This window comes from Stegodyphus dumicola, chromosome 2 (genome assembly GCF_044657685.1).
Source record: "Stegodyphus dumicola isolate Sdum_Otavi_A_Nest chromosome 2, ASM4465768v1".
In the NCBI taxonomy this organism is placed as follows: domain Eukaryota; kingdom Metazoa; phylum Arthropoda; class Arachnida; order Araneae; family Eresidae; genus Stegodyphus; species Stegodyphus dumicola.
The window spans coordinates 269,097,169-269,122,218 of NC_140769.1; the positions used below are offsets into that span (position 1 = coordinate 269,097,169).

The 25,050-nt window shown below is 35.1% G+C and overlaps 1 protein-coding gene across 1 annotated transcript in view; it reads left to right on the forward strand.

The window, feature by feature from the left end:
* Window positions 1-25,050, forward strand: part of LOC146998972 (uncharacterized) — a 56,443-nt gene that overhangs the window by 20,501 nt on the left and 10,892 nt on the right. Inside the window, exons 3-7 of the mRNA XM_085812131.1 lie at window positions 4,965-5,058; window positions 7,708-7,859; window positions 14,097-14,193; window positions 14,391-14,438; window positions 22,804-22,955. Coding sequence (XP_085668257.1) covers window positions 4,965-5,058; window positions 7,708-7,859; window positions 14,097-14,193; window positions 14,391-14,438; window positions 22,804-22,955 — 543 coding nt within the window. The remainder of the gene's footprint in view (window positions 1-4,964; window positions 5,059-7,707; window positions 7,860-14,096; window positions 14,194-14,390; window positions 14,439-22,803; window positions 22,956-25,050) is intronic.

Sequence of the window (25,050 nt, forward strand, 5' to 3'; positions counted from 1 at the left end):
GAATTTAATATTAATGGAAGGGTACGGGAGGGGGCTACGTTTGAATATCATAGCAGCACATTTAGCAACATTAATTTTGATTTTCCAAGTGATGAGCCAGTGCTCAAGGCTAGAGAGATAACTCTGAATGGTTTGGACCAAGTTTTCAAGGCGTTTGTGTTGAGCTAGGATGGCCGTATCATCTGCATAAAGTGCAAGAGTGATACTAGGTGATTTTGGTATGTCATTTATAAAAATGTTGAACAAAATTGGGCCTAAAAGTGACCCTTGGGGGACGCCGCTGAGTATAGGACGGGGTGCCGAAATGAAAGAATTAACTCGTGCAGAAAAAGATCTATTAGTGAGGTACGAATTAATTATGTGAATTAAATGGGCCGAAACGTCAAGTCGTATGAGCTTGATAATAATTCCTATATGCCAAGTCCTATCAAATGCTTTGGCTATGTCAAGAAATAAAGCGCCAGTAAGCATTTTGTTACGAAACCCTTCGTGAATGAACTCCACTGTCCTCAGCAGCTGGTGCGTGGTGCAGTGTTTTACTCGAAATCCAAATTGTTCATCAATCAGAACGTTGTGATTTCGGAGAAAATCATTCAGGCGTTTAAGTAACACAAACTCGTATATCTTAGATAACGAGGATAGGAGGCTGATAGGTCTATAATTTTGAGGGTTAGAAAGGCTTTGGCCTGGTTTTGGAATAGGCACAATAAGTGCTTATTTCCAGCTTTGAGGAAAATAGCAATGCTGTATCATAAAATTTATAAGCATTACTAGGAAAAATAGATAGTTGGTGGGTAAATTTTTAATCATACGATTAGAAATAGAGTCCATACTACGGGCTTTTTTGGGTTTGAGCTTGGTAATGTATTCACTTACCTCGCTCATGGATGTATAGTGTATGTCTCTCGCGAAGGGCGAGGAGAGGAAACGTTCAACATCTTGTGGGAAAGAACTTGCGCTGTTCGCAAAAGTTCCTTCATTATGTGGTGTAAATTGAGTTTGAAGAGAATCCGCAATTAATTCGGATTTCTCAGCGTCTGTGTGAGCCACCGCTGCGTCCGTAGCTAAGGACGGAATGTTAGATTTGTGTTTGCGTAGGCGGGCTGATGCGCGCCAAAGACTGTTATCATTGGTCGTTAAGGACTGAATGTACTTTGTGTACTGTGATTGGAAGAACTGGTCACATGATGCCTTGATCTCATTTTGGAGAGTACGGAGTTGAATTTTTAAGCCAGGATTTCTATTTCTTTGCCAAAGTCCCCGTACTTTATTCTTTTCTTTAATTTTGAGTTTAATTTCTTGAGGTATTTTACGAAAATTGGGTCTGAGGGTGGGTTTTGATACTTCCTTATAAGTATCAGTTAGGGTGTTTGTTAATTGATCTACTGCCTTGTCAATATCATGGCTGGATTTAATTTCGAGGGAGGGTATGCTTTTAGAATTTAATTTAAAGCGAAAATTGTCCCAATTTGTAGAGACGAGTGCCGGAAAATTTTGAGTAAAAATAGTACAGCTAAGGTCGATGGTTACGGGGTTGTGATCTGATGATAAACAATTTTCAACAGTCACTTGATATCCAAAAGGGATGTTTCTAAAGAGTGCCAAGTCAATAAAAGAGGGAGCACCCCGTGAACCATATCTAGTGGGGGAATCCGGCGCAATGATTTTAATTTGGGCGCACTGAGCCCATTTTAGGAGGCCACGACCAGCAGGGTTTGATCTATGACAACGCCAATGCTGGTGGTGACAATTTAAATCACCAGCTATGATAAGATTATTTGAAAAATTGAGCAGTTTATTAAAATCGACCACAGGAAAATTTCCACCTGGTGGAAGATAGGCAGAGATCATGACTAGGGATGGCGAATTTTGAATAAAAATTTCGATAATTGTTGCTTCAAGTTTGCTCATATTTGGAGTGTCAATTCTGCGATGCGGGATTGAGTTTTTTATGTAAATACAAGTGCCACCATGATAAACATCACGTGTATTCGAAGCTTGTCTGTCATTTTTATAAAGTGCATAATTTACAAGCTTGGGAGCTCTCCCTGGCTGGAGTTTGGTCTCTTGGACAAAAATGATATCAAAATCCTTCTCTTCTACATAGTCTCTAAACTCATGAAATTTGGAAAGAATGCCATTAGCATTCCAGGTGCATAGTTTAAGATTTTTCAACCCTTTCAAAGTATTGAATTTTAATGGATGTGGGAATCAGAGAATTGGAGAGTGACATAGCTCTCAAAGATGTAGTAGGCCGCGTCAGCACCAGATGGAGTCACTCTGAGCTGCGGTAAGGCGTTTTTGAATGCCAAAAGTAATTTGCTCTGGTCAATACCAGGCTGGTTAGAAATTTGGATAATAGCCATAAGAATTTCGGTACAATTTAGAGTCGAATTTGCTCCTAAGGGGACCGATAAGTTTGGAATAGTTTGAGGTGCTGCCTGTTGCATACCCGTAAGGGCAGCAGAGTATGAAACTCCGGGGCGAGTATTATTTGCACTGGGAAAGTGTGCAGCCGGCAGTGTTGGGAAAGTGTTCTGTTGTAGATTAAATTTGTTAGTGTTGTCAACGGTCTGACTGGGCTTGGTGCTTGGTTTTGGTGGCTGCCGATTCTTTGATCCTGGGAATCTTGGGCAGTATCTCCAGTTGGCTGCATGGCTCCCGGAACAGTTGGCACACTTATTCGGCTCTTCGAAGGGCTTTTTGCAGTCTTTAGCTTGATGCGGACCAGCGCATCTTACACACCGTTGGGGTAGTGTGCATACTTCAGAAGAGTGGAAGAATCCCTGGCAACGCCAGCATTGAGAGGGACCTTTCTGACCTTTGAAGTGCTCCATTGCCACTTCTGTTCCAAGGAGCTCAGTGACAGAGTAGATGTCGGAAGCTTTTAGGCTATTATGGATCTGCACGTAGAATAAAGGCATGGGCATCTTGGTTTTGAATTTCTTGAGTTGCGATATTTTGTGGATTTTGTAGCCAAGCACTTCCACCGCAGTCTGCACAACGTTGATGGGTGTGTTGGAGGGTAAGCCCCTAATGACCACTTTGAGTGGTCTGTCCGATTTTAGTGTATGTGACTTGAATTGAATGTTGTTGTCAGTAAGAAATCTAACGACTGTCCTGTAATCTGATTCGTTAGTGGTGTTGAGGCGTAGAAATTCGATGTCTTGTTTGGATTGGACAGTCGGTGCGTGTCTGCGTAACTGATTCAGTAAAAAGAACCAATCAGCACGCGGTTTAATGAAGATGGGTGGTGGTGTTTGAATTTTTGGTGTTGGATTTTCTGCCGGCTGCTGCGCTATATTATCTGTACTTTCTGTAACGTTTTGAATGTTTGTGTAGGAATTTGTAATTGGAATGTTGTTAGATTTATCATTGGTGTTGAGTAATTTCTTTGCAATCAAGTGTTTGGGGGGGATTTGCAAAGCCCTCACTGTCTACAGGTCTACATCGTTTCTTATTGTCAGGCTTAGTGCTGTCTTTGGGTAGGTCAGAGGATGAGGGTGAGTTAGTGTTAGGATTTTTGGCTTCTGGTTCAGATATTGTGGTAGATTTTTGGAATTCTCTAATGAATTCTTCCTCGGTAGCAGGTAATGTAAAAAGATTAATGTTGAGTCTGGTGCATAAGGAATGTAAAGAAAATAAAATCTTCTCACCCTCATCCTGAAGTTGTTTCAACATCAAATCCTTATTTGGAGTGTCCGATCTTTGGAGACGTTGGATATCAAATAATAGGTCGGTGTGTCTGGTCTTGAGAGCATAGATTCGGAGAGCGCTTTTGGATAATTCTAGAGCTGAAGGAGAAGCTGGCGGAGTTGAATGGGTGTCCATATCTGGGAGTACTTGAAGAGATTGAGGATTAGAGAGGTGGTACTTATATATGTAAACAAGCATTTTCTCTTATGAACACAAATAAGTCAAAATTAAGAAATAAACTGACAGTTCAGCACTTGCAATCTGTGTTAAGAATATCAGCAACTAACTTTCAACTAAATATATCAAAAATTGTTGATAGAATTAAGTCTCAACTATCACACTAATGTATTTAACTACAGCTAACTTGTACACATGTTTATTAAAACATTAGTATACTATTATTATACTATTATTAAATTATCATGCACAAGCCTAAACTGTATCTTTTTTCCAAGCTGAACTGTGTGTTTTGGCTCGAATAACACATGTAAGGGAAAAGGGAAACACCATCCATCTTAGCTCACGTACATATGTAACGGCCTCCAAATCAGTTTAAATTCGATATGTTACATGTCTGAATTGCAAATTAAGCGAATTATTGCATTCACCTCCCCCCCCCCCGAAAATATTTTTTCCATGCGCTATTGGTCCTCAGCAACCAAGTCGCTTCTGTTAGTGGCTCTTCTGCTAAAAAGGTTGTGCATCCCTATTGTACAGGAATGTCTAATATGTTTCTAGTTAAACCATTTGTATGTAAACAACTTATATGAAATTGACCTGGTGGAAGAGATTATCCAGGTTTTATATTTAATACTTGTGGACTCTGATTTAACTATAGATTCATTACTTGTTCCTGTGAAAAGATGTGCTGCTAGACGTCGAAAATATAATATAATGTTAGATAACGGTACTAATATGGTTGGTGCAAAATCAGAACTGAAAAGACGCATTAAATTTTGGTGGTTTATGGGAAGCAGATATTAAGCCACTGAAACACCATCTTCAGCCCCGTTTTATTACTTCTTATTCAACCTGATTAGTCTGATCTTCCATGCATGCGAAATGGCAGATTATTACCAATTCATTCAAATTATTTGGAAACCACAAACTGATAATTTCTCTTCATCATCTCCAAATGTATTATTGATAAAGAAAATGCAAAGTATGTTAGTTGTGTTAAAGGAATGTTGTATAATTATGTTTAATAATAGTGAATATAATCTAAAATATAATGATTTTCCATTCACTGTGTTTTAAACTCTTAATAGTGTTCAAGATACCATGGTGAATCTTGACGTCTTGTACAGCAGAAAAGTGTGTGCCAACGCATATCGCATGTGTGCGAAGATGACACAAACTCAGGTGAATATTAGATTTTTACTATATGGTCTTTTATTATAGTTTTAGTATATCTTTAGTATCACCTTTTAGTATATTTTTAGTATAGCATTAGCCAAAGTCAGATTTAGCATTGAAGCCAAAGTCAGATTTTATTCGTACAGCAACTTTCATTATGTAAATTAAGAAAAGGTTTTTTTCCCCAATGTCCCAAACTTTGAAAGAGATGGGCGAAACAGAATTTGCCGAGCTTAGATTTATATACAGAATAGTTTTAATATAGGTGTTTTGACACAAAATAGGACTTTTCTGAAATAACATACCAATTGTTTTCCATATTTCGAGTCTACGACTCAAATTCCGCCAAACTATCAAGTTTTGTAAAAACTGCATAAGTAGTTTTTAAAAAATTAACTCTCAAAATTTTAGCTCCTAAAAGTTGAGTTCGGTGAAAAACGGAGTTTGAATTTTTTCAATCGTCCTAGTAGAACGGGAGATATAGAAATGTTCTCCCTTTTTTTTTGCGCAGTGTACATACACATATGTATACATACATTTTCATAAATGTAATAGAAAGCCAGTTATAATTAACTAGTTTATAATAAGGTATCAGTAAAAATAATTAATATTGTTACGAAATGTACAGGCGCGGTAAGACAGCTTCCCCGCAAAGCAGTTTTAGGGTTGCCATAAAATGGCAAGGGAAAGCAGGGTTGCCACATCTGGCGAGAAATCGCCCATTTTGCAACAAATTGACGATAGGCCATGGACGGATGGAGAACCTTCTAGAACCAATTTTTACCGGTTTAGCCCAGAATGTTCTCGAACACAAGCCGAAAGCTATATAAACCCTGCTGGTCCGCAGTCAGTGTGTGTGTGCCTCGTCTAGGGAGCTGATAATCAGTCATTGAGCGAATGTCTCCAAGTCTAGCGCCGAGTGCATCGCCGAGTTTTGTCTTAGACTGTGCTGAGTCGAGAGCTACACTCTTGTGTATCGTCGAGTGCATCGCGAGTTGTAGCGTGGAGAGTCTCGAGAGTACGTTTAGTTCCGAGAACGACCAAGCAGAGTCGAGATCTGTACTGTAGTGCTTTCCCGTGGAACTATCTCCACCGTGATAGCCTGATAACCTAAAGACTGTGGCGCTCATCCTGTCAGCGTGTTTATAGTAGATCTTCGACGACTGTAAAACGTGTTTTGGATCTGTCCTGACAATACTGGTAAATAAAGTGTGTTTCGATACTTCATCAAGTGTCTTCGTTATCCACTCAAAACCTGCGAACCCCGTACGAACGTGTAGGAAGAAAACGTCGTAACTGGTGTCAGAAAGAAGAGAAAAACGTCACATATTTTGTAATATGAGAAATTTTTATATTAAATGTTAGACTAAGCTTTTGCCATATGGATGGTTCTCGGCATCCAGAAGTCGAAAGATTATTAATATTCGAAATCAGGGGTGGCCAATGCAAATGACTTCGCAGGTCACTTCAGAAACACATTATAATCCCATGCAGTGAAGTAGCGAGCATAACTGGCGCCCGGGGCAAAATACCTTTTTGGTGCCCCCCCCTAAAAAAACACTTACGTATAGAATATATTAGCAACAAGTAAATAATGCAAATAATAATAAAATGCTGAATCTGCCATAAAATACTCTAAAATATATTAAGAATAGTCGCTACCTAACTACACTAGCATTGAATTCAGGAAATGCATCTGTGTCGGAGATTCAGGTTCTTTTCTACTACGGAGTAACATTTGCAGTCACATTCACTGCTCAAAACAATTAGGGGATATTGTGACTTCGGTATGAAATAACCATATAACCAACAACATTTTCAGCTAAAGGGAATAGAAGAGATTATAAAGGACAATTACAACGTTTACAAAGTTGGGAATATGCAAATTTAGTCTATGACGTCGAAAACGATGCTTTGTAGTTAAGGAAGTAAGGAGCAACGTGCAGCATTCTTTTTGTAGTTAGGAGATTAAAAACAATTAACACGCGTTTACTACTTTGTGGCAGTGAGTATACGATGTCTCTGCAAGATGACTTAGTTGAATCGGTAGCCAGGAACGCCATCAGTTGTTTACAAGACAAGGAAACGCAATCCACTGTAGCGAAAGCGTTAGGTGTGTGTGTGTGTGTGTGTGTGTGATGATGGCAAAGGCTCGAGGGCTATCTGCCTAAGAGAAGGGATGCCTTTCGTGGAGGACTTTCTAAGGGAAACTGGCTCGTATACACGTTACACATGGGGAAAACCACGAAAACGCCCATGCAGCCAGCCCGTTAGCGGGATTCGAACCTCGGACCGAACTACCAGTGTTCAGCGACTTTACCGCTCGGCCGCTGGTGGGCACGAAAGCGTTAGGAGTTTCCCAAAATATCATTTCCAGACTATTGAATCGGTTTTGGGAAAATGGATATGTTTGAGAGTTTCCGGAGAAAGTCTTGTTATCGTTATAAAATAAAAAGCGGGAAATATACGTGCATTTGATTAAATATATATGTAAATCAGAAGTAAATCGGAAATGTATATATATATATATATATATATATATATATATCTCAGAAATAAAGTGGTCAGAAAGAACGTTTTGTATGAGGAGATATATTTGATTTCCAAACTCTTAGCACTTGTAATTTAATATAATACATTTATTTCGCATTCTAGATCGAATCTACGAAATCGGATCTACTACAGCAAGAAGCTAACCTAGTTGAACAAATAGGACATTATGAACAAAGAATAGTAGAAGAAAAGGACGACTTCCTTCGTAAATTATATAGAAAAACTTACCAAAAACTAAATAATTCGCTGAATATGTAAGTATTATTGTAACTTATGCCTAATTTAATAATTTATAACTAACTCTTTACAGTAAATGTAACAGGGTTCTTAGCGGTCCTTACAAGTACTTATAGGTCCTTATATTTGAAAATAAAATATAAAAGCCCTTATAGGTGCTTACTTTTTCTCTAAAGCACTTTTGTTTAAGTGCTTTTTTTTAATGAACGCACATTTTTACTTCGTACCAAAGCCGAAACTAAATGAACAACTTTTCTTCCTTATATGAAACGTCAGATGATGAATCATACTCCCAGAAATAGCTTTTCGCCCCTTTCTCTGCATTAACCCTTTGAGAGGCGGTATATAAAATAATTTAAACTGTGATAAAATTTTGCATAAACTATAACTTATGGACCCTAAGAACACAAAATTGAGACTTAAAAAAAATCTAGAGCGAAATTCTGAATTTTGAGAGCCGGTATATATTTTATACCGGCGCCCCTCTAAGACAACACAGCTTTCGCTGTCAAGTCAGGGTCACCGAATTTTGCCGTAAAGAAACTTCAGAGATTTATGCCCAAGCTGGAACAATGGTGCGCCAAATGGAAAATAGCAATCAATGCAGACAAGTCCAAACTACTGATCTTTAAGAAAAACAAAATGAATCATCCCTTGACAACACAGCTGTTGCTCTTTGACACTGTAGTGCCTGTTGTCAAAAGCGCTACCTAACTCGGACTAAAATATTGTTCAAATTTCCTCTGGAAAGAACATATTAACTGTATTAGAGGCAAAACTTTTGGAGTCATACGAAGTCTCACGCCGCTTCTGTCTGCGACTTCCAGATTAGATTTAAAGAGGAAAAGACATATATATAATTCTATCATACGACCTATCTTTGCATATGCCTCTCGGCCTGGGCAACTGTTCAGAAGAAGGGGATAGACAAGTTACAAATTATTCAAAATAAAGTTCTTAGAATGATAACTAATGCACATTATTATGTCTCTAATCACACCCTGCACCGTGACCTGAAAATGGAATCCGTCGAAACGTATCTGCATAATGCAAATAACAAATTCTTTAACAAGGCTCAAGAATGTAACCACATGACTGATCTTAATGTTTTGGATTATGTTATTCTTGAAGAAGATGCTTCGTTAAGACCACTCGCGGCCCACCTCGCCAGGGACTTAAATTTCCCCACGTAAAATCTTCATGAAGGGTATGCACAGCTCTTGTATGTATTGTATATAGTGTATATAATTTTATTTCTCAATTGTAATTTGTATGTTTCTTTTCACGTTATCGTAGTATTTATGTAATAACGTATGAGTATGTTTAATTATTATGAAGTGTTTTAATTCAGATGTCATGATTGAAATTGTTGGATTTTGTCTGTGTCTTCTTTGATACAACACAAACATATCACACAGATCCTCACGGCTCCTGCTTTGCGAATTTCTTGACGCGCGCGCCATTCAAAGGCCTTGCTACGCACGGTCGCCCCCTGTAATCACCTTTGACCTCTCTAAATTTATCAAGAAATTGCAACGTCATGTGCCCTTCGGGCTTATTATCAAGAGCCGGACAAGTTGCGCAGCCGCGCGACATTTCGGCAATAGCCGCACAGACTAGACTAGAGTCTAAGACATTTTTTTCCAAGGAGCTGCCAGCTGTTAATCTTTGTTTTTTTAAAATAATTTTGCGTACTTTTGATGTGCGTCTGTAGTGATGAGTGCTTGAATATAGTTATGTGAGTCTAAAGACAATTTTTTTTTTTTTTTTTTTTTTTAATTTTGGCAGAAATTTAAAATTTTAAGAAAAACGGTTATACAATAAAATTTAGAAAAGGTTGATTTTGGATTCAAGTTAAACTATTTAAATATTAATATGAGTAGAAGTATAATAAATATAATAGCAAATATAGTAAATATGATGTATTATTATTTATTTTTTCTATTTTGAACTGAAGTTTCATCATTAAATCTTGTTATATAATTTAGTTCTGCATAGTTTTTTTTTCTCTCATTGTAAACTAGTTCTGTAAATTAAACCTTTTTTTTATTTAAAAAAAAAAAAAGAATGGAATTGTTTTCCATGGTTGAGTAATTCTCATTCTCTCTTAATAAATACTGAATTTCTCATATTTTAAATTACAAATCTAATTTTTCTTTAAAGGTTATGCAGTTGTGTATAATGTAATTAGACAGGTGCTTATTTTTTTTCTTAAAATGTGCTTGAAAAGTGCTTATAGGTGCTTATTGTTTTAACTAAAATGTAGCTACGAACCCTGTTTAAACTTATCATTTTATTTTTACATAGCTGAAAAATATTCACTTTGCGCTCACGCGTTTTATTTATTTGGGTTAATTAAAATATAAAATTACAATAATTGCTGCAGTCCTTGTCAAAATTTATAAATATACACACACACATATGCGAATAAGTTAACTTATCCTTCATTTGGAACAGAAGACAGATACATTTTCGAATTCAGCGAATGAAGCAATATTATGCAGTGTAAGGCAATCAAGATTGCGATCTGATGACAATGCGGTTAATATATAAATGTAAAATGTATAGTTATTATTTATGATACTATCAGATAATTATTAAACTGCGTAAAATCGCTATAAAAGGTATTGAGTGCTCTGCCAAAACATATTTGCAAGAAAATTTGAATTTGATAATGAATGTACCCTAAAACGTGTTTTAAGTCAAAAGTTTGAAACTTCGTAGCTAAACGTAAGTATAAAATAATGCATGTTAAAATATTTGTAGGCGTATAGGCCAGGTTAAATTTTTATTAAATAGAGTAAGGCATACAAGGGATATCTGCCTAAAGGGAGAGATGCCTTCGAGGAGGAATTTTGAAGAAAACTGACCTATGAGTGGTATTAAAAATAATGCATGTAATTTTCATTGAAATTATATTTTTACATATTTTTTATGTAAAAACCTCGGGTATATGCTAAATATTGTAAATTGCTTTACTGGAAAAATATAATTAATGCACAGACATTAAAGATTTGCGTACGCCGAAAATGAAAAATATGAAATATGTGTACTTATGCACATGCTTGTAAAAAGCATGCACCTGCCTTTAATCAAAATACGTAAATAATAATTAAATTATTTATAAATGTATTTGAAATGAAAGATTTATTCACTGATAAACTCCTGTGAAAGTTACTGTGAAGAAATCTAATTATTAATGTGTCTAAATTTATGATTCCATGAGATGCGTACTTAAGGAAATAATAAAGATAAGTTTTAGAATATGTATTGCTGAAATAAAGGGCAAAAAAATCTGATAAGTCTAATTAAAAGAATTATTCCCTTGAATTTTTTAATAACTCAGTTACAAGTTTTAAATAATATTAAAAAAAATCCTTTTTTAATATTATTTAAAACTTGTAATTGAGTTTAAAAAAATCCTGTTTTTTTTCTTCCCTTTTAGAAATATTAAAAGAAAGTTAAGTACTATTTAATGTATTTCGCAGTTAAAATAAAAGGTGCTGAAATTTGAAATGGAACGATTAGAGCAAATAATTAGAAATTGACTTAAATATTTCTATTTAAAAGATGCCTCAGAACCTAAAACATCATGTCAGTTTTGAGAAAAATAGAAAAGAAATAATGCATAATTTTAATATTAATAGTACAATAAACGTTGATCTTAATTTTCAAAATCCTTAAACGAATAAAATCGAATTACCTTAATTTTTTTTTTCTAATCTAATTAACGAAAATTGAGGAAATATTTCATTCAAATGAAACCGTTCCCAGCAAACTGTTCTGTGAAAAGTATAGCATTAATTTCCGTTCAGAATGAAATGTTGTTTAAAAATGTATTCTTTTCATGTACTTAGGACTCTGAAATATTGTAGAAAAAGAAAATAGTATATACATTTATATGTACATTTACTACGTAATTACAAAAAAATTTACATCCGATCGTGTCAAAACCCATTCATCTTAATGGTAAATCATCCAATGTTTTGGTCACCACGAAGGGATCGCGAATGCTTCAAAGCAGTGTATGGGGAAAGCTGGTTAGAGCCACTCCGTCTTACTTCCTACCTCCATGGGACCATCACGCCCGATCCGTCTTCCGTAAATGTTTATTCAAATAGGAATGGACATCTAGCCCCCATTACGTGAGGTTTGGATGTTGTGACTTCAGTAATTCTGCACTGTAAAGCTGCGATGTCGTTCACTACTGTTTGATAAACCCCGGTCTGTGACATAACCCCAAGGGAAGAAATCCAGTGGTTTAATTTCCGGTGATCATGGATGCCAGTTTATGGGACCATCAGCTCGATCCATCTTCCTGGAAATGTTTATTGAAATTGGAAGGGACATCTAGCTGCCAATGAAGTGGCGCATAATCTTGTTGGAAAATTAAGTGAGGAATGTCCTGCATCTGTGGTACAATAAATAAACGCAATATATCAAGATAGGTATTGGCTATGATCGTCTCTCCACCGAAGAAAAAAGGTACCATGATTTTGTTGTGCATAAGATCGCCCCACATGTTCCGCTCAGGGCTGTCTCTGACGAGCTCAAACACCACGTGCGAATTCTAACAATCTGTCGGTTGAGACCACCATTCAAATGAAATGTAGCCTCATCTGAGAGAAGGCCACGTTTCATGCAGTCAATATATCTTTCACTCTCAGACAGCATGCCAACAGCAAAGTCATAATGAACTGTAATCCAACAAATAAAGTAATTGCAAGTATGTACACCAATATTTAAATATGTTGCATTCGGTTCGAGAAAAAAGCATTTGTTTATGTATCATATTTTGTAATCAGAGAAAGAATTGTGGCACTCCCGGTACACTATCTATCAATGAGTAATTAAGCACCCCATGCAAATGCTGACAGACGCAGTCCTCATAAACACTGTTGCCACGTTTAAATATCGTGTATGAAACAACATTGGTATATTCGCCTCGAGAAATAAGAACTGTGTTAAGTCAAATTTTTTTATCCATTTCTAGACAAGGATTCTGTTCTGAGAGTAGGCTGGACCTACAAATAGTAATCTTAATTACAATAAAACATTTCATTATGTAATGCCAGAATACCATGTATTTACTTGTTTAAATTTGCAGTATTACCCATTAGTACACATGTCTCATTACCAGGGCCGTAGCTAGAGGGGGGCAAGGAGGGACCCGGGCGCAGAATCCAAGGGGCGCCAAAGTGATGTTACGACATTTTAGAATTAAATGTTTTCTATCCTCGGCAAGCAGTAGGGGGCGCGAAATCTTCAGTTGCCCCTGGGCGATGAAAACCCTAGCTACGACTCTGCTCATTATACCAGGTTTGCATTAAATTTTGGGTTATAAATGGTTAAGATATAGCTTGAAAATTTGTACATGAATGTCTAATATGTTTAAAGTCAAACCATTTGTAAGGGAAATTTCTCTAGTGGAAGAAATAATCCAGGGTTATATTTAATACTTGTGGACTTGATTTTTCTCACTCAATCCCTATGACGTATAAAATCCGAGAAAGGGAATTTCTGCAAAAGTGTATGCTGTTATATTTATATATTAACTACGAAACCAATACATTAAGAAGTAGTATCTGATTTAACCAAAGATTCATTAATTGTTTCTGTGAAAAAATGTATTGCTAGACGTCGAAAATATAATATTACAATGTCAGATTACGTTACTAATATGGTTGGTACCAAATCAGAAGTGAAGAGATGCATTCCTTAGTTCTAATCTAATTCTGATGTAGCAGATTTTTGAAAATGTGAGGATATAAATTGGAAACCTGAATTCGCTTCGAGAACGAAATTTTGTTGGTTTATAGGAAGCAGAAGTTAAGTCACTGAAACAACATCTTCAGCATACAGTTGTGAGGTATAAATTCATGCTAGAAGATTCTGGCCTGCTGCCACTTGGATTGAGGGTATTATCAATCCTCGTTCAAATTTATCTTTATCAACAGATGCCAGTTTCATTACCTCTGATCCTGAACCTGATTTGTCTCATCGTTCAAAATATAGCAGATTATTACCAGTTTATTCAAATTATTTGGAAACGGCAAACTGATTATTTAATTTATCTCCAACAATGCACTAAATGGTTTAATAATAAAAAAATATTATTTCTGTTTAAGGAATATTAAATGTAATTAATTGCGTTGAAAATGTTGTTATAAGTATGTTAAATATCATATTATAGTTGATAATTATGGATATTATTCTAAAATATAATGATTTTTTTATTCACTGTTTATTAATAGTGTGCAAGAAACCATAGTGTCTCTTGACATCGTGTACAGAGAAAACGAAGTGTATACCAACGGAACCCGCATGTTTGGGGAGATCACGAATGCTGTGGTGAATATTATATTTTTGTATAATTCTTTTATACAAAAAGGATATTAGTATTTTTAGTATATCTTTGGTATCACCTTTTAGTATATTTTTAGTATAACATCAGTATTTTTAGGCTTGAATGCAATGTCAGATTTTCTCGTACAGCAACTTTAATTATGTACGTTAACAAGAGATTTTTTCCACAATTTTTTTTACAGCCTGGAAATTTGAAAGAGTTGGATAAAAGAGGATATCCCGAGCACCTTGTAAGAATAATTCTTTTCATTAATTTACATTCACGTACATATACATACAACTAATGAATGTATTAGATACAATTTCGTTAATATGATAGAAAGCAGTTATAATTAAATAGCATTATTAAATTATCTTTTTCTTGTAATGATGTATTTAACTGATTGAGATTTTCGATCATATGTACCAAAATGCATAAATCCATTCACCATTTCTTAATTCTGATAGCGGTCTTTGCTTGTCATTCATAAGCAGGTCAATTTCTTGACTGAGCTCATAAAATCGCATTAAACATGTTCCACGACTAAACCATCTGACACGACTGATTATAACTAAATCATGTCTTTTGCAGCAGTTATTAGTTTTGTTGTTGGATTCTATCTTTACCATCAGTAATTGTATAGCCTCTTTGCCAATATCAGCATATTCACAGCCTAATTCTTTTAGAAACTCCTTAAATTGTCGATGTGAAAATGCATGTGATCGAAAACAATTCACTGTTTTTATGACTACTTGCATAACATGATTAATCGATAATACTTGGCCAGCTACATTGTGTTGATGAATAAAACAGTAGATTATAATTAAATCATGTCTTCTGCAGCAGTTATTAGTTTTGTTGTTGGATTCGATCTTTACCATCAGTAATTGTATAGCCTCTTTGCGTTTACCGTTCATAGCAGGTGCCCCATCTGTTGATATTCTAGAAAGAATTTTCCAAACACAAGCAGTGGCGGATTGGCCAAAAAATTCGGCCCTGTCAGGGAAAAAAATATGTTGGTCTCAAAGACTCCATATGAAATGGCATTATACATACGAGTTATCATTGTCGTCATCATAAAAAATCCTTTTATAAAATAATATATCTTTGCAGAATGTAACATGTTATTCATATATATATATATATAAGGCCTTTCTGATCACGATTTCCGTAAACTTGGACAAACTTATAGATATATTGATGACATTTTAACTTTCAACTATTATAATCTCATAGAAAATAGAGACATCTACCCATGTTGTCTAAAACTGAATAAGACCAATCAAAAACAATCAGAAATAGTTTGTCTTGATCTTAGTATTCATAATCTTAAAGGAATTAAGCCTTTTGATAAAAGAAAGGAATTTAATTTTTCTACTGTATACGCTCACGTTATGTCCGCACTGTTTTTACTAAAATGCAGGTGCGGACATTACAGGGGTCTTTCAAATATCGAACTTTTTCTCGTGAGTAACTTTGAGTGTAAATTTCATTTCAAACAGCCAAGTTAAGTTCTAAGTGGAAGAAAACGGCATAAGTAATAAAAGTATCGAGTTTAAAGTTGTCTAATAGTTTTACAGGAGCACAATATAGAGGCGCAAATTAACCAGCACTTGCATTTTTAATATTTACTTTAATACAAATTAAATAAACGTTGGTTCTTTTAATATCTTGCACATATTATTTTTGAAAAAAAATCTGACGCTTTGTGTGAGAATCCATTTCGGTTCATTATTCTTCGCAGCCAGCCTTCACTTGCCTTGAATTGCGTGTAGTAATGTCTTCTCGTGCCGCGAAAAGTGTTCTTATTTGGCACATTTGCCATGTTACTGTGTACCCTTGAGCACACATCACGAACATACGCAACTACTATTTTTTCTTATTTCAGAAACTTGCATTTCGAACCATGAAACCCGCGTCTTGTTTTGTTTGTTGCCACCAGTTGATCACGCTGTTTGCTCCAGTTGCGCGCACACTTTTCGTCAACCTTATATACGCTTGCTGCTGCTCTTTTTCCCTTTTCAGCCCACCAGCGGCCGAGCGGTAAAGTCGCTGAACACTGGTAGTTCGGTCCGAGGTTCGAATCCCGCGAACGGGCTGGCTGCATGGGTGTTTTCGTGGTTTTCCCCATGTATAACGTGTATACGAGCCAGTTTCCCTTAGAAAGTCCTCCACGAAAGGCACCCCTCCCCTTAGGCAGATAGCCCTAGTGTGCTTTGCCATAATTAAATACACAACACAACACAACATTCTTTTTCCATTTTCCTGCGAAATTTCTATGACTTTCAGTTTAAAAGCCGTGGTATAGCTGCTGTATTTTCTCATTTCAAGCACGCTGCATACTAGTTACCACGAATTCCAATTGGTACTATTTGTAATTTATTGTTTCTATAAGTATTTTATTGTTTCACTTACGTTTTCAATTCTTTGGATTGACTTCTCTTTGTTTAAAGGTAAAATTTGATTTAAATTTACTTTGTCTTTTTATTTAAATTTACTTTGAATGAAAACATAAAACCCTTTGAATGAAAACTTGAAATATGTGAAATGCTCCAAGGAGGAAGGCTGGGAAAGTAATTTCATGGAATCCAGTGTGGTGAAAACCTGTTTGGACCCCCTTCATTTATTATCGCGTCGCTTGAATGGATAGCTGGCGCCGATGATATGACTGAATAACAGCTGCATCAAAATGCAAAGAAAGTCTCCGCTTTCCATCCTGGGGCCAACCAAAGACAAAACAAATGCATATTCTTTCTTTAAAGATGTTCATTGACTAATATTACTGACTAAAGGGGAAAAAGGTGATGTTAAAAAAAGTATATTTTAAAATAAGAAATTCTTTAGTTTTCGGGATGCGGATATTATACAGGTCACTTTTTTTTTACATAAATTTTATCTGTAAACTCCAACTTGTCTAAAAAAGTTATTGCAAGTGCTGTTATTAACCAAATTAGCAGAATTAAAAAATTTGCACTTGAATAGAAGCACATAAAGAAGAAATTCTATTCTTACCAAAATTCTAAAAGAAAATGAAATTCCTATGAAATTCATTAAGAGCGTTTAATACCCCTTTCTCATGTCGATTTTTAATAACAGATGGCGCTACGAACGTTGAGCGATAAAGACTCAAATCTGTAAGACTACCTACAGCATGGTTACTATGGCAACGAAGCTTCCCTTCCACTGTACTCGTTTGGCGGGAAAGTGAGTAAGCCATAAAACACTTCCCCTCAGTTGAACAAAAGACCTGCTGTCATTTCTTCCGTCTGTGACTCAGACTGCAGTGTATGTTTTGAACAGGAATAGAACTTTTCCACTTTTGTGTTGAAAGATATCTGCGAGATACGTGTAGCAGTCGCTATTTCTTTTCGCAAAATTTGTTCATCACGCTTTTCAATGTTGCGTTTCAATGCTGCTTTTTAAAATGTCTGGAGTGGTCTACACACAATAATACTTTTTAAAAGTATGAATTTTTTTATCGGAAAGCTCCAAAAGAGAAGAATGTTTTAAAGTGTTCATAGGTTTTTATTTTACATACATTTTTATTTACATATTAATTTTTTTCTCTCAATGTTTAATTACTTATCTTTTATTAAAACAAGGGCCGATGTTTGAATTCGATATGATAAGCCCATGAAGTGAAGACTTTTTGCTTTTCTGTGAAAAGTTCGTTTCTATTCAAAATTTCTTCTGCATTTTTTGTAAATTTTAAATAAAAAAAATTATATAAAATAAAGAAAATCTGAAATGTTTCAGATTTTAAATTACGTCCAAAGGGTTTTTTTTTTTTTTAACATTTTGTGTGTTACCTTTATTTATATCATAATTTTCGAACTTAAACCGTAAAATTAAGTTCAAGAGAAATATCGCAAAATAATTTTAAATTGAGCATATCTTTATAATTTCGAATAGACTGTCTCACGCCCTGGACATAAAAATGTTTTTTCTGCACAACATTGCCATTGCTCGCTTTGAAATCCTTGAGTTTGTTAATCAAAAATTCGTTAAAGTTTTACAAAATATGAAATCGATAATAAACAAATTTCAAATTTGGACTTCCAGATGCCCGTATTCTCAGGAAGATTAAGTCATTCAAAATTGGATGGCTTTCTGTACCCTTTTTTTTTTTTTTTTTATCATAATGCGAGAAACGTGCATACGTTTATGCAGATTTTTCATTATTTAACTTCTTTAAATATAATACAAAGTGATAACATTTGATGGCAACAGTTTAAAAAGTGAAACAGACATTCAGTGGGATTTGACGCAAAATCGCAGAGCGAAAACAGTAGTCCCTCAGGGAGAGAGCCGCTTTAGACTAATAACTTAACTTAAAGGATTTTGCTACTCATTTCTACGAAAACATTTATAGTTTTTTACCACTTTTTGAGCCCCCTTTTTGTGTCTATTAGTTTTAAAATATAATTAATTCAAAAATTTAATTAAGATTAATATGTGAATCTTAATTAAATTTTTGAATCACGTTATTCATTCCGTATTTGTTTTTAAAGAAAACAGAATTTACTTAAATTTCATTTTTATTTAGTAAACTGTTATTCTTTTTCAATATATAAATTTTAGAATAAAATTTTATTATAAGTTTGAAAATATTTTTATTTTGGTTTCAAAATTCTGTCTTTTGTTGCAATGTTTCCCTAGTTGAAACATTACTTTCTCGCCACTGCGTTTTAGTTTCGCCAATGATGCCAAACTGGCAAATTTAAGAGCCAGTACTAGGTAAACGATCTGTGTTACAGTTTCGGTTGTGTTAAAATTGAAAGTACTCAAAGTTTTGAATTATTTCTTAAGAGTTTATATTTCAGTTACATTTGCATTAAATCTTTTCACTAAAGCAGTTTATAATTTCCCTTAAGTTTCCAATTCTTTGGGTAAAGTTATCTTTGTCTAAAGGTAAAATTTTGATTTGAAGTTCTCACAAAAGTATTTTATTGTTTCACTTACGTTTTCAATTCTTTGGATTGACTTCTCTTTGTTTAAAGGTAAAATTTTGATTTAAATTTACTTTTTCTTTTCCTTGCTTTGGGGAAGATTCCAGAATTTTAGGGTAAATTACTATAATTAAAAATACATTAGAATGTTTCATCAACTAATTCTGAATACAGAAAATGAAGTATTGTTTGGTGGGCACACCGTATGTTCGTCGTTCGATTTTAGGCCAAATATCAAGAAATCAATTTAAAACTAATATAGACTAAATAGATCAGCATGCAGCCAAAATAATAACATAAAAATTTCTTTTCAAACCATTCCTTGTAAAACCTAAAAAAATCTGCAATATTCCTTTGAAAAATGAGTCTTTAAAACCTAAACATGACTAAAATATATGAACTGATTTCTGTTCTGCTGCCATTTAGTATAAATAAAGAAGGGTAAAAAAAAAACCTATACTAATCTACAGTGGATGGACAAAAATATGGAAACACCTTGTGAAATGCATGTTTGAAAAGAAAGATTGATTTTAATGAAATATGTAGGTGGCGCTGGCGTTTTTGACTACTGACGCCACCTATACAACTTCGTAAATGTGCTAAACAGTTCAGTGGTTGTCGGAGTACTGTTATGTGAGGTTGTCATTACATTATGTCAGAGTTAACAGACTTCGAACGTGGGCAAATTGTTGGAGCACGTATGGTAGGTGCTTCCGTAAGCAAGGTAGCCGAGGTGTTTAGTTTTACAAGAGGTACTGTATCGAAGATTTATTCCGCATATTTGAAAAGCGGAAAAACATCATCTGCTAAATCACAGCGCGGACGAAAGTGTGTCCTGAGTGATCGTGACAGACGATCATTAAGGGCAATTGTGACGTAAAATAAGACCACAGCTGCAAAAGTTTCAGCAGTTAAAAAAGTTGAAATGAATGTTGTGTTACCGAACCCTGTGAGTACCAAAACAATTAGAAGGGAGCTTCATAAACAGAGAATTTCTGGCAGTGCTGCAATTTAGAAGCCACTCATCAGTGATGCTAATGCCCGTAACAGGAAAAGGTGGTGTTTAAGTCATAAAGCCTGGACTATAGAGCAGTGGAAGCGAGTAATATGGTCTGACGAGTCTTCTTTCACATTGTTTCCCACTTCTGGCCGAGTTTACGTCTGGAGAACGCCATCTCAAGCCTATAATACAGACTGCTTGTTGCCAAGAGTGAAACATGGCGGGGGTTCTGTTATGGTTTTGGCAGCCATATTGTGGTTCTCTGCTAGCCCCATGATAACTGTGTCAGGGCACATGACTGCCAAGACTTATGTGAACATTTTTGGCCGATCAAATTCATCCCATGGTACAAACTTTGTTCCCCGATGGTGATGGTGTCTTCCAAGACGACAAAGCCCCTGTTCACACAGCTCACATTGTCCAGGACTGGTTTTCTGAGCACGAGGATGAGTTGTCCCATCTCCCCTGGCCACCACAGTTACCAGACCTGAATATTATCGAACCTTTGTGGTCTACATTGGAACGGAAAGTGCGTTCTCGTTATCCACCGCCAACATCGTTATCTGAACTTGCCACCGTTTTGCAGGAAGAATGGTATAATATTCCCTTGGCAAACATACAGGAACTGTATTTATCCATTCCGAGAAGACTGCAAGCTGTTTTGGATGCCAACGGGTTTCCTACACCATATTAAGCAAAGAAACATGTTCTTTTAAAGGTGTTTCCATATTTTTGTCTAACCCCTGTATAAAGCCTTTGCTTATCAGTATTTCTGTGCGTACACAGGGTATTTTTGGTGTAAAACAACTAGTCAACTCTGGTGCTTCAGCTGCTTATTCGAACTTTATATTAAATACCGTATACCCGCAGCTCTACACAAAGCTACAATACTGACTCGGCCCGACAGACAAATCGCATTTAACTTTCAACACTACCATTCCTGACAATTTTAAAGTTTCATATCTATTCTAAATAAGTGTGTGTGTTTCTCTCTCTCCCTTAGAAAACAGCAGCAGTATCAACAGCCAAGCATCTGTTACAAATCAAGCTGATTCAAATTTTATTTCTCATTTTCATGTACGCCGCGTAACGTAAGATTTGCATAAGCCTTTGGGCTGAGTGATTACGTGACGAAATGAGGGATAGGAAGAGAATCGCTATAAAATTGTTAGTAAAACTTAAACGTCATGTTATCTTCTTTAAAGTATGTGGGGCTACTATAAGCATGAAATATAAATTATATAAGTATACATTTTGAAGGAATTTTATAATATAATGCTAATAACTTGATAAATTTTACAAAATTCATTTTATTCTCGTACTTAGATTTACCCAATTTTCTGATATGCGAGTATCCTTCAATATACATTCCGCATCCCTAAGCAAGTCAAATCATTTTTTGCAGTTTCTTCACATATTTTGCAACATCTCACAGTACTATGCTGCAGTTAACATATGTTCCTCGCGAAGCTAGCTTTCGTAATAATTCCTTGGTAATTGTAGGGGAAATCATAGTTTATCTCATCAATGTCTGAGCATACTTAAGTGTTTAAGATCTCGAGGGGAACCACTTGTTAGACAACGATTTTAGCTCTGCTCAAAATTTTAAATTTATATTTTATTAATTGCTGTTTTTCGAGATGCAAAGCTTTCAAATTCATCATCATCAAGCAACGAAGGATCAACTGGATACAAACATATCTCTTCTGCAAAACTTCTGTGAAAATTATGCCACACTGATGCAGATGAAATCTCTTTAGCTTTTGCTGATTTCTCGTACGTTGCTTAATGATTTCATTCAATTTTGCTGTGCGTATAGAATGTCTTTTTGGGGTAAAACAACTCATCACATCTGGTGCTTCAGCTGGTTATTGGAACTTTATATGAAATACCGTATACCAGCAGCTCTACACAAAGCTATGATACTGACTCGGTCCAACAGACAAAGCGCATTTAATTTTCAACACTACCATTTTTGACAATCTTAGGGTTTCTTATCTGTTCTAAAAGAGTGTATCTCAGTCTTAGAAAACAGCAGCAATGGCCACAGCCAAGTCTCTGTTACGAATCATGCTGGTTGATGTAAACCACGTGACGTAAGATTTCCTTAAACCTTTGGACTGAGTGAGTACGTGACGATATGATCGATAGGAAGAGAGTCACCATAAAAATTGTTAGTAAACATTAAACGTCACGTGTCGTCTTTAATGTGAGAATAATATAAGCATGAAATATAAATAATATAAGTATACATTTTGAAGGAATTTTATAATATCACTTGAGGAATTTTACAAAGTTGATTTTATTCTGATATAAATTTATTTTATAGTTAAGTATTAAAGCATTTTTAATAAAAATGTATCCTACTTTATTTTGTTCTGAAAATAAAGATTTATTTAAGTTTTAATTTATTCTTAAAAGCCATTTAAAAAGTGAAGTTTCGAGTATGGATAATTGCTTTAGTTTATTCAATTCCCTTTGCTGATAAGTTCCTAATTTTGTTCATTGCTTAAATGTACTTAATTTCGATGTGTAGAAATGCGTACGAACGCTATATATAGCGCATGGAATTCAGTTCGCAGAGCTGCCAGTTTTCTTTCTTTGCCAACCATTTCCAAATTCTTAGCACTTGTAATTTAATGTAATATATTTATTCCATGTTCTAGATCAACTCTTCGAAATCTTATATGGTACAAGAAAAAGCTCGGCTACTTGAAGAGATAGGACGTTATGAACAAAGAATAGTGAAAGCAGAGAACGAGCTCCGTCGCAAATTATATAAAAGAACATACCAGAGACTAAAGCATTCGCTGGATATGTAAGGATTATTGTAACTTATGCCTAATTTAATAATTTATAACTAACTCTTTGCAGTTAATGCAAACTTTACTGTGAGATTCACTTTTAATGTTTATTTACTTTGCAGCATACCTTATTGAAATTATCTGAGTTCAATAAAAACATTTCGTGAAGGGAATGGTTGAAAAACTTAACAATTATAGCAACATAAATGCTTAAAAATCTGAATGCGGCGAAATTATAACGTTTAAGTTGAGGAACAGGAAAAAATTAAGGGTAAATAAATGCTACACATTTGTGTGAAAACGTCATGCTTATGAGCAATAATTGACAAGAATTTAAAATATGCATTGTTGAGTTCAAATATACAGGGTGTCCCAGAATTCTTTCTCTGATTCCAAATTTTCTTAAGATATAAAATGAACACAGAGGAGAATACATTTTATCTTGAATTGCATGTACCATATTTAAGTTTTTGTGTGCACAATTGATAAACTTCTACTGATTCTTATGTTGCTAGAAGTTTACCCAGGCGATATTCCAATTCCATTCATATATAAGGAAACATTACGTGAGGTATGGATGCTGTGACTTCAGTAATTCTGCATTGTAAAGCTGCGATACCATTCACTGGTGTTTGGTAAAATTAGTCCTTGAGAAAACCCCAAAGGAAGAAATCCATTGGTGTAAATTCAGGTGATCATGGAGGCCAGTTTATGGAACCATCACGCCCGATCCATCTTCTCAGAAATGTTTATTCAAATAGGAACGGACATTTAACTCCAATGTAGTGACGCACCATCTTGTTGGAAAATTAAGTCAGGACTTTCCTGAATCTGTGGTACAATAAATAAACGCAACATATCAAGATAGGTATTAAACATATTAGACATTCATGTACAAATTTTCAAGCTATATCTCGATCATTCATAACCCAAAATTTAATGTGAACCTGGTGTAATGAAAGATGTGCAATACTGCAAAATATATGATCGTCTTTTCACTGAAGAAAAAAGGTACCATGATGTTATTGTGCATAAAACCACCACACACACAATCAGCTCAGGCCTATCTCTGACGAGCTCAACGTGCGGATTCTGTTATTGCGTCGGTTGGTGCCACCATTCAAATGAAATGCGGTCTCATCTGAGAGAAAGCCACGTTTCACACAGTATTTGTTTATATTTCATATTTTGTGTCTTATAAATATTTGTAATCAGGGAAAGAATTTTGGCACACAGTGTACACTATCTATCAATGAGTAGTTAAACATGCCATACAAATGCTGACATCTGCAATCCTCATAAACATCACTGTCTTCGCCGTTAAATATCGTGTATGAAACAACATTGGTATATTCTAGAAAAATTAAAATTAAATTTTCTTTTCCATTTCTAGACAAGGATTCTGTTCTGAGAATAGGAGGCTGACCAACAAATAATAATCTTAATTACAAGAAAAAATTTCCTTATGTAATGCCAGAATACCATGTATTTACTAGTTTAAATTTGCAGTATTGCACATCTTGGTGCACATGTTTCATTACACCAGGTTCACATTAAATTTTGGGTTATGAATGATCGAGATATAGCTTGAAAATTTGTACATGAATGTCTAATATGTTTAAAGTTAAACCATTTGTATGTGAACAAATTAAGGGAAATTTACTTGGTGTAAAAAATAATCAAAGTCTTATATTTAATGCTTGTGGACTTCATTTTTCTGGCTCTTTCCCTATGCAGTATAAAATCAGAGAAAGGGCATTTCTGCAAAGTTTTTCTCCTTCATTGCATCCACCCATTGTGGGAATTCATATGATTGCCTTCATGTGAAGTGCCCTCAGGGCGTTACATCAGCAGAACTTTCGACAGCCAAGCTTTCTTGGCTAGTAAAGCCATAAGCATTCAGCATTAAAGCATTAAAGAATTCTGCAAAGTGTTGTTATATTTATATGCTTAGCTACCAAAGCAATACATTTAGAGGTAGTATCTGATTTAACTATCGATTCATTACATGTTGCTGTCAAAAGATGTATTGGTAGACTTCGAAAACATAATATTATAATCTCAGATAACGGTACTAATATGGTTGGTGCAAAATCAGAAGTGAAAAGA